The 11,205-nt window shown below is 36.3% G+C and overlaps 1 protein-coding gene across 13 annotated transcripts in view; it reads left to right on the forward strand.

The window, feature by feature from the left end:
* Window positions 1–11,205, forward strand: part of REV1 (REV1, DNA directed polymerase) — a 74,434-nt gene that overhangs the window by 41,315 nt on the left and 21,914 nt on the right. For 9 of the 13 annotated variants that reach the window (XM_025049787.1, XM_025049786.1, XM_025049789.1 and 6 more), the window contains 3 exons: window positions 1,141–1,257; window positions 5,724–5,832; window positions 10,772–10,900. In XM_025049787.1, the coding sequence (XP_024905555.1) occupies window positions 1,141–1,257; window positions 5,724–5,832; window positions 10,772–10,900 (355 nt within the window). Of the gene's footprint in view, window positions 1–1,140; window positions 1,258–3,651; window positions 3,851–5,723; window positions 5,833–10,771; window positions 10,901–11,205 lie in introns of all 13 variants that reach the window. The other 4 variants (XM_025049788.1, XM_025049790.1, XM_025049796.1 and 1 more) reach the window with 3 other exon arrangements.

The following is an 11,205-nucleotide window of genomic DNA, read 5'->3' on the forward strand; positions in this document are numbered from 1 at the left end:
ATCTTTAGGGAAGAACACTCATCTTCAGCTGAAGGCTCTCTCATCTCATGCTAATGTAGGTGAGGACCTATATTAGGCATCTTCTTTATTTTTATCTATGTTTTTTTAAGTGGGAATTTTATGGTAGTCACGTCTTTGCGACTTGGGTTGCTGGGTTCTCTCGAGTAAATAACTGTCCTGTGTATAGTGAACATTCCAGCTCTTTGTAATTTTGTGTTACTTAATATTGCTAAAATATGTTGTCATCTGTGTGGTCTTTGTTTTAATGGAATTTCAGATATTTTGTCAGCTAATCAGTACTTTAAAAAATATTTATTCTGGATTTTTCAGTGCTTTTCTCTGTGTCTGAAAGCTGTAACTATGAGCATTTTCCTCTGAGAGTCAGACCTTCCCTTAAGGAAAGCTAAGAGTCTCCTGGGGCTAATTCCAGGACCGGATTTTTGTCCTAGTAGTTACTGCTTCAGCTCTAAAAGTATTTAGAATGTTAAAGAATTGATTTTAGCCCATGAGTGTCTCTTTGATGCGTTGTTTGTCAGTAAATGCATTCAGTATAATATATAAATTATTCATGCTATTGCTTTAGAAGTTGTAGTTAACTTGTAACTTACACACAGGGAAGTGATATATGAAAAAGTTTAAAACTAAACCTCAAACTGAGGACCGTATACTTGCATTTACTTATATAATAGGTCAGATTGTGATTCCTCTGCACATATATTTAATTTGTTTCTTGCTATAAAATTGAAAGATTAGTCTAGATTTTACCCTACTTTTTTGATACCAGAAATATTAAAAATCTAAATATAGTTATTCTTTTGCTCCCTATCCTTCCTAGTCTGAATCTAGGATCTGAGGTGTCTGTTTTCCAACTGTAAGAAACCAAACAAAAGCCATGGAAAGCTAAGTGATAGTGTTGCTTTAAAGTTGAATAAATGCATCAGAATTGTCATAAATAGTTTACTTTTTTATGGTGGGGGTGGTGCATGACAATTTATATTCCTTAAAGATAATAGCTCTTCTAGAGATTAATACCAAAATAAAGCTAAAGAAAAAATGTCATTTTTAAAATTTTTTCTTTACTTGTCAGTGTTAATATTCTTGTACTTAAATTTAAAAATAATTTTATTCTTTTCCTCACAGGAAAACCAGTGGCTGTCACAAGTAATAGAGGCACAGGAAGGGCACCTTTGCGTCCTGGCGCTGACCCCCTGTTGGAGTGGCGGTATTACCAGAATAGAGTCCTGAAAGGCAGGGCAGGTACACATAATGAGCTCTCTTTCAAGTCACAGTGCCCCTGCTGAAGGCTTCTGGATATTGCTGTTGATGTAGTCATTATAAAAACAAAAGCAGAGAAATAACTAGATTTTTCATTCAAGGATTTTAAGGTTGTCCGTGACATCTTAAAGCAAAATCTGAATGTAACAATACAGATGACTGATTTATAGTTATGCTTTGTTGAAATGGATGATGATATATCTTCCTGGAACAGAGAGTGAAGAATGTTTTATAAGATGTGATTAGTTTGCTTTGTGTAAATGTAGATTGGGGTGAAAATCATGGACATATTTGTGGACTCGAAATGTAATTGCAAGTTGGTCACCTATCATAGTAAAGACGCTAAAGTTTGTCTTGCTAAAGATTTGTGTGAGGCATGGGAATAAGAAGCAGTAGGACTTAACGTTTATTGGAATGAAAAGGTAAATACCAGCAGTCATTCCTCATCTTTTTTGAACCTATTTCATATGAGAAACATTTTCTTACCTCTTTGGCTTTTAAATTTTGGCTATTAATAAATAATTATAAATTTATACTAATTATGATACTGTTAAGATTTTCATATATCTTTTTTTCCCTGAGTAAATTTCCCTGAGAAATATTTGCCCGTAAATTAAATTTTTTTGACACTGATCAGTTTCCTTATGGATGTCTGCAAAAACGAAAACAAAAAAGGTTTTTTAAATTAGTTTTTCAGAAAAATAGTAATCAGAAAGTAGTCAGAAATTAGATATGCAGAACAGAAGGCATGCAGTTAAATTTCAGCCCAACTAGGTCTCTAGTTTTCAGTTATAAAACCTTGGATTTATTTTAGCAGTGATCTCGGTGAAATTAAGGCCAAAGGAAAGCCAGTGGGCATGGCTGAGGGCGTTTTCTGGGATTGCAGTCTCTTTTGTTGTGGTCATCTGTTTATATGGTGTAAGTACAAGAGAAAATAATTATAGATACATCTTCATGCTTCATGTGTTTTCCAGATTTTCTAAAGCTTTTCTTGGTTTTTAAATCTTTGAAGAGATTTTTGAGATTCTAGCATTTTGTCATGAATAGGTCTTAAGGTAGCTGATACTGATCTTGTTTGGATATAGTTGTCTTGTGGTATTTGATGGTACAGGTAGTTTCTTAAGTATTGGTAGTATAGTTTTGTGGTAGGCTGGTTTTTATATTTTCTGTGTGATATTCAAAGATGAAATCTTAAGTTCCACACAAATAAGTAGTTTGAGGAAATATACAATTCTGGTCACATATTAGACACTCAATAAAAACTTAATAAATGAATGTTGAAAGAAGGAAAAAGTACCAATCATAGCATTCAGTAACATCTCTCAGTTACTCAGTGTTCAGAGTGTCTCCAGTGGGTAGAATCTGGTGTTTACTGCACGCTTCCTTATCTCAGCAGTCTGCGTCTGGGATTTCAGCCTTGACAAGCACACGTTTCATAGAAGTGGCAAAGAGCCACTGTTAGGTCTTCCTTCCATCACAGATGATCTGACCATGAACAGTTTATTAACAGAATACTCACTGTCCTTGGTTACCTAATTGTCTTCATCAGTTTAGCCACTGGATTTTCATAACATTCTAATGATCTTTTTATAATTTACATCTCTCCACTCTACTGTGGGTAGTAAATGAAAAGGACACTCGCCTATCATTGAAAACTGTCAAAATAGACTTTCCTGTCACTAGGAAAGATGAATGTGATATTTTGTATTTTATATTCTTTCTTTAACTTGATGTCATTCACTTTTATGTCTTAAATAAACCTTTCGACCCATTCGGAGTTTACCAAAATGTTTGGTTGTCCTCTATTATAAAGTTTGGTTGCCATTAAGCTTGTACTTAGAACTAGCATTGTCAGAGTGTCTTTGTTCCTCTTTCCTTTTTATCCCTTATCTCTCTTTCTCTGGGTCCTTATTAGATGTGACACCAGATTTAAAAACATTGAGAATCAACTCAGGACTCTGGCTTCCGCATACTAGCTTTGTTTTAAAAATTCAGTTCTAATGTGTTGGCTTGTTTGTCTAGCAAAGTATTAGAACAAGTTGCATCTTTAGCCCTTTGTAGAAGCTTTAGTTTCTTATTCATTGTATTCAGAAACTCTTTGTCCAACAGAGAGCACAAGCAAGGGCTCACTGTCCGGGGCTTCCTTTGGTAGCTGTCTCCTGAGCAGTGCTCAGGGTGACACTTCTCATTGATGACCTCATTATCTGGAAGCCATTTATACTCATGATTTTGTGGTTGGGCCTTTTGATCTCTCTCTGGATTCCAGGATGCAGATATTTCCTGGCCCTTCAACAACTTCAGTGTTCATTCTAAAGAACAACAGTTTTTAAAATCATATTAGCCATAGATTTATTCTCAGCGATTTCTTTTTCACAGACCTGGGTCCTGGCCTCTGATTTCTCCAACCGTTCCTCCACATTCTCCATGTGCCCGTCTAGTTTGTCAAGTTTTGATGAGCAGTTCTCTACCTTGCCCTCCAGTGAGGACAGTGTGTCCCTGCATTTCCCCGAATCTCCCTTGAAGCAACTCACTGCGCTGGCGGAGGGACCACGCACCCTGCTGCACGGTGGAAAAGGTCAGCCGCCCGGCCACCCACAAGGGACCCTAGGCGCCACCTCTCTGGCAGGCATTGGGAGCGCAGGGGCCTCAGACACTGCTCTCGCTTCAAGCATGGTTTTCTCTAATTGTCAAGACAAATATCTTAGATTGTTTAACTGTCCCTTCAAATAGAAGTCCCCTAACTCCCCAGCCTTTGATGCATAACTCATGGTTATACTTTGAAAGGCAGCTGGTTGTGGCTGTTTTAGGCTTCAACTCTTTTTTTTTTTTTTTTTCGGTTAAGTAGCAGCCTCTGGAACTGTGATACTCACAATCCTGAAATTCTTAAGATTTTCAGCTTAGAGTAATAGACTGTAAAAGCAGATATTTAGCTTTCTAAGACCCTTTGGAAACACTGGATAGTCTGCTCTGCATTCTGTCTTTAATTTGTCATGGTATATAGCATATGTTAGTCACTATATCAGAAATCATAGCTCAAATTATATACTCGGCTGTTTTAATTTTTAATGCAAGTGGGATTTGGATTTGGCCTCATTAAGATGCTAGTCCTCAGAGCTAGATTCGCATTTATGCTTTGTGTGTATGGGTGCTACAATCCGGAAATGCTTGTATAGGTTGCGTAGTTGGGTAAAAGATGGTCACTGCTGGAGTCAAACAGGAAAGGTTAGGAAAGGTTGTTTTAGCCTATGAAGCCTGACACTTTGCCATGTTTTTCTGGTGGTGCTTTAACTTGGCTGATTTTTCATGGAAATTATGTCTCTAATAGAAGAGAAATACTGAGTTTGTTATATATATTGTGGTAGTGGACTCAGAATAGGTTTGTCTAAAATTAGCTGATGTTGTATATCTCGGTTTTGTTTTACTAACTAATGGTATTTTTGTTCATAATAGAACTGTGGCTGAGATTGTGTTTTTAAAATATGATTTTAAAGCATATTGTTCTTGGAACTTAACAGCCGTACCCAGGGGACTTGGAAATGAAATTGTGTTTTACTCTTTTTCTCAACTGTTAGTGAAGCCGATGGTGGTAAAGCACATGGAGTGGCTGCCAGCCACTGCAGGCTCCCCAGACTGTGCTTTGGTATCAATGTAAAGCTGCAGATTCGATTTGGATGTGCAGAGATACCAGTGAGCTGCAGTGTTTAGGCTAGACTTGTATTCGGTAAAGCAGTTGATATTCTGATCACATGTGAATGTTGTTACTTGAACATGCACTGGTAAACCAAAAGTAGAACTTCCTGAAAGGGGAATGATGTTGTGAAGCTTTTACCTGATATGGTCGTGAAAGAAAAACCTTAAATTTAGGATGAAATTTTTACGGTATGTTATCTACTAAATTATCGTTTAATCAAATGACTTGTAGGAATTTGATGTTTGTCGAACATGTTGTTAATTAGCTTTAAGTTTTGCAGATAGTTCTTTTAGGAAACAGCAAAGAACCTTTAAAGAGATTTATATTTTCCATTAAGTCCCATTACAAAGAGCTGTATAATCCTTTTAAGGCTGTGGAAGGAGGTTCATCTTCCTGATCACTTTCCATCCTTGTCCATCTAAAGAGACTGGGTTATTTTATATTTATGTATCTTTTGATATATGTATTTTTTTTTAACTATTATTAAAACAATATTTTCAACTTATTCTGAGTTTTTATCTGACTGCTGGTGAAGAACTTCATGGAAGCAAACCATTTTAGAGTTACAGATTTTCTTTTACTAAGTAAGGTGATAAATATCAGTGGAAATAACTATTTGGAATTTATTAAACTTATATATAAATTTATTTTTTATTTGTAAATTGATTTGTTATAAGAAAGAAATGGAAAATATATTGAATGAAAGTCGAGGAGAACCAGTTTATAATATAGTCATTAAATTTTGTTATTTTTAAAGCAGATATACCAGAGTCATCAGAATGGGAGAATCAGGATTCTGCACAAACAAATGGAATTGATTCTGTTTTATCAAAGGCTGAAATTGCATCTTGTAGTTATGAAGCCAGGTATGTGGAAATTGTGTGACATAATATTTAAGAATAGTTAATTTACTTAGTTTATATAATCTTTTGAAGTGAATTCAGACATGCTAGTCAGGCCTATCATATTTTAATGTTATAGACATTTTATGGAATGAAAATGTTTCTAGTATTCCTTCCGTTCCTGTTTTTTCACCTCACCAGTGCTAGATAACTTTAAATAAATACCTTAGTTTCCCAGTGAACCAGTACCTACAGTAGAAACCAAAAGAAATTGGACACTCATTTTTAAACCATTGTCTTTTGAGGCATGGAATTAGAGGATATGATGTTTTGAAGGGGGAGGGCTTTCAGCTCTTCTAGTGGTCCTCTGACAGCTCAGAGAAATCCCTTGTGATTTAAACCTCCCAGTACTGTGTCTTTTTTAAATTATGTTAAAACTCGGTTGTCTCTTAAATTATAAATAAATAATTCCATACTGGCCTACCTAATAATCTCATTTAAAATTGCAGTGTTGTCAGCTCGTCACCAACTTTGTGTGTGATCTTTATCTTACAGTAACCTTAAAATCTCATTGCAGTTGGCTGTTTCAGTGCAAGAAGAAACAGACAATACCATATATGTGTTCCTCATACTTAAAAAAATCAGTCGTTTAAAAATAATCTATTATAATTATTGTTAAAGTAGAGGAAGTAATGAATTGATTAATTAAAAAGAGCAGTCTTTATTTTTTTCCTTTCTTGATAACTGATGAACACAGACATTTTTACCTCTGTAATACAGCAAGTGTTCACACATTTTTGGCATTGATAATAATGATAAAAACCATATCAGTTACATTTTTCAGTCTTTTTTTTGAGAGAGATTAGGGTAGTGTCTTTGGCTTATCATTGATACTTTTTTAAAATTGTGGTATAATTGACATTTTCAGATGTACAACAATGATTTTCTATATGTAACATTTTTCAGTCTTGCTTAAAAGTTGGGGTTATTCAAGCAAGTCTAATCTGAACAAAAAATATTTCAACTCAGCATTATCTAACAAGAATAGTTTGTTTAAAATCTTGCCAATCGTTTTATAAATAGAATATTTAAGAAGAAAGCATCATATACAAACATGCATAATTATAAAATATTTTAAATTACTTGCCACTCATGACATGTCAGACTTTTATTCCCAGACTAATTTTGCCTTTCTCGTTGACAGAATTGTTTTAATTTTTTTCATTGTTAGTTGATAATGTGTGTAGCTGAGGAGTTGAAATTTTAATAAAAAAATTATCAAGTGTGAGTACATTTGGATTATTATATGTTCATTAGCACGGGTGGTTTAGAGCTGATTTCATGTTGTGCTCAGTACCCTGGTCTTTCCTCGCTAAGTTCCTGAGTGGTGACCTGTGCTATTAATAGCTGGACAGTTGTGTTTGGGATCTGGAGGGTGTGATGAAGCCCAGATACTCACAGTTTAGATTTTGATGGTTGATGAAATGAAAGCTCCACCCTTTCTGTTCTGCCTCTGCAGGATCTCTCTTCTCACTCAGTGCCCCAGGCTGGGTGCCGGATGAGTCTGCCAAGGTAGCCTCCAGGCGGAAGCTTCACTTGCTCCTGGTGGTTCTGGATTCTAGTGGCCAAGGCTACATCTAGACTCTAGGCTTCTAATGATAAAACCATATCAGTTACATTTTTCAGTCTTTTTTTTGAGAGAGATTAGGGTAGTGTCTTTGGCTTATCATTGATACTTTTTTAAAATTGTGGTATAATTGACATTTTCAGATGTACAACAATGATTTTCTATATGTAACATTTTTCAGTCTTGCTTAAAAGTTGGGGTTATTCAAGCAAGTCTAATCTGAACAAAAAATATTTCAACTCAGCATTATCTAACAAGAATAGTTTGTTTAAAATCTTGCCAATCGTTTTATAAATAGAATATTTAAGAAGAAAGCATCATATACAAACATGCATAATTATAAAATATTTTAAATTACTTGCCACTCATGACATGTCAGACTTTTATTCCCAGACTAATTTTGCCTTTCTCGTTGACAGAATTGTTTTAATTTTTTTCATTGTTAGTTGATAATGTGTGTAGCTGAGGAGTTGAAATTTTAATAAAAAAATTATCAAGTGTGAGTACATTTGGATTATTATATGTTCATTAGCACGGGTGGTTTAGAGCTGATTTCATGTTGTGCTCAGTACCCTGGTCTTTCCTCGCTAAGTTCCTGAGTGGTGACCTGTGCTATTAATAGCTGGACAGTTGTGTTTGGGATCTGGAGGGTGTGATGAAGCCCAGATACTCACAGTTTAGATTTTGATGGTTGATGAAATGAAAGCTCCACCCTTTCTGTTCTGCCTCTGCAGGATCTCTCTTCTCACTCAGTGCCCCAGGCTGGGTGCCGGATGAGTCTGCCAAGGTAGCCTCCAGGCGGAAGCTTCACTTGCTCCTGGTGGTTCTGGATTCTAGTGGCCAAGGCTACATCTAGACTCTAGGCTTCTGTTGGAGTTTGAGTGGTGCATTTGTATTGTGTCACAGATGGTGATTTTCAAGCTGAATGTGTAATAATATATGAGGGCTAAATAATATGTAGGAAGCCATTTAAGTGCTACTTAAGTGGCAAATATTTAAAGAGATGCAGAAAGTGATAAAAATGAATTCGAGTATAAATTGGAAAAACACTACCACAAAACCCACAACCGTGGGGGTGTTTGTCTTTTAATTGTAATTTTCCATTTTCTAGAAGGCCATTGCTAATGAAGGTCTCCAGAAAACATTTCTTGGAGCTATCTGATAATCATATTTTCTTTAAGTGAAAAGACTTTTTTAAAATAAGTATATTGACAGTTGCATCAGAGATGTTTCTGGGGTTGAGGTGGTGCCTGGACTGTAGGTTTGGTTGTCCCAGTTTTATGTGTTGGTGAGTTTTCAGTAGACAGATGAATAATGGGGTTGGCAAAGGATGAAACGGGAACATGAGATGGTAGAAGCCATAGAAAGGTAGGCTGTGTGTATGTAGGTCAGAATATATATTACTGTTAGTTCTAGCCATACTTACTGTAAAGAACAAGCTTTGTATGTGAGAAGGTAGATATGTGGATGAATAGGCCATTTCTGCCACACACAGGAAGCACTCACTGGTGGCCTCTTCTGCCTAGGCTTTTAATAGGAGGAGGAGCACGATGTCACCTGAGTGAGGAGTCACTTCAGACTGCTGTGTGATGGTCTTTACTCATTTATTTTATATGAAACAAATCTCATTTCTCAACCATTGATTCAGAGTCTTTTGCTTCCCTTGGTTTGGGGAAGCTTCAGGTTCTCCTTGCTCATGGACTTTCCAAACAGCCTCTCTCTCCAGGATGTGGATGTGGATGTGGATGTGTACAAGTCAATGCGTAGATGTGCTCTACTCTTCTAAGTAACATGCCCTTGTTGATTTTCGTATGTGAAAACTTGGAAAATGAAATGACTGTAAATGTAAGAATATATTTATAGGAACTGTGTAACATATTTCTTTAAAAATGAATAATTTCTTTTATAAGTTTAGCTTTTCCATGCTGACCTATATATCTAGCATCATTGAAATGTTATATGCTATTAATGTACTTCTCTGTAGACTTGTAGACTATTACATATCATGCCTTGCCTTAACTAGACGTGACCGCTGACCATAACCCTTCCTGGGTGGGTGAGGGCAGGGTTGTCCTCACGAGCATCCTGAAATTTCATGTTCACCATCTTTTATATACCACCTCACAAAATGCCTGATACATAAAATTTTGTTGAATGAAAGTTTTTACCATGTGTTTTGTCAGTCATTACTTTTTTCACCGTCTTTTCTCCTTCCTGTTAGATATTTCTCATCTACTAGGGGCTTCGTGGTCAGATAACTCATTACTGTCTTTGTATATGTAAGGAATGCATGTCATTTTGCTTTTTCTCTGAGTAGCTTGGAAGATTCTCCTTCTTGGCTCTCGTTGAGGGTCTGAGATGGAGAGGGTTCACAGGCCTCTGAGTAATTAAAGACTTTGTAAATATGTTTGTTAAAATACGGCACACCTCCATACAAAGTAAGCACTTAGGTAAATATTTATTGAATGTATGTATAGAATAACTATTCGATGTATTTCCATAGGCGTGTGTAATCTGGTGAAAACATTGCTTATTTGCTTGTGTTTTTAGTTTAATATTTTTTCTTGATCCATTGCAGAATGATAAAATGGAATTTTACTAATTATGCATAATTCCACAATTACACCTTTGTGCTGCATGCTCTAAATAGCAAGGATAACGTGGGTCATAGAGACACACAAAAGATTTTTTTAAATTTACCATTTTTAGTTGGGTCCCTTGAAGTTCTGGAACCCTGGCTCTAGCCCACAGTCATGTTCACTGTACACAATGCTGTTGACCTCTCTGCTACTGTAGAGCCACTTCTGGAGCATGGAGTTGGTCTCTTGGGAACCGGGCAGTAGTAGGGTGGGCACATTTTATCTCTCACCATAGCACAGTTTTGTGTAGTTCTTTCATTGTATGCTTTGTCTTCGGGGGATGAACCCTGGCCAAACCGTGCCGTGCGACAGGGAAAGAAACTGGTTTTTGACTGCACATTCCTGTTCTCTGGTGGTTGTGATATCACCAGCATATGGCAGCTGGCATCTCTGCAAAGCGATCAGGGGTCTGAGTCTTCAGAGAAATCTTCCAGTACAAGAGCCAAAGCTGAGATTTTAGTAACATTTTGGCAGACCTCCACATGTCATTAACCCTAATCAGATAGTTGTGTAATTCCCTTTGAGGAGGAAACAAACCTGTAAGTTTTCTTAATGCTTATTTTTACCCCTAATGAGAATGCAATTAAATGAAAATTGTATATTAATGGCATGGGGAGAGAATATCAACATACTTGATATTTTTTTTGCATTTAAAGTTTTTTAGTTTAACCTCCATTGTGTTGTATCTTTTCTCTAGACAAGTTGGTATTAAAAATGGAATGTTTTTTGGGTACGCTAAACAACTTTGTCCTAATCTTCAAGCTGTTCCATATGATTTTCATGCATATAAGGAAGTCGCACGCACGATGTATGAGACGTTGGCAAGGTACAGTATATGACACTGTCACTGCGTTTCTGTGTCCTCCTGCTGTTTCTGTCTGGTAGTAAACTGATCCAGTTTATTTAGGGTTTGCAGAGTCACTTTTGCAAGACTTCTCTCTTTCAGGAACCGCCCCCTCAGTATCCAGTGTGACGGTCCCCTCTCCTATTTTTGAGCAGCTCCATTCATCAATAGCTCTGTCTTTTTGCTGCTAAAATTGGTCAGAAATGAAAGATTAATTTTTAAAACATTTATATTGTGGGTATATTTAACATCAATTCAAAACTCAAAAATTTTTTAAAGTGCCTGTC

The sequence above is a fragment of the Pteropus alecto genome, unplaced genomic scaffold (genome assembly GCF_000325575.1).
Source record: "Pteropus alecto unplaced genomic scaffold, ASM32557v1 scaffold186, whole genome shotgun sequence".
Taxonomy (NCBI): Eukaryota; Metazoa; Chordata; class Mammalia; order Chiroptera; family Pteropodidae; genus Pteropus; species Pteropus alecto.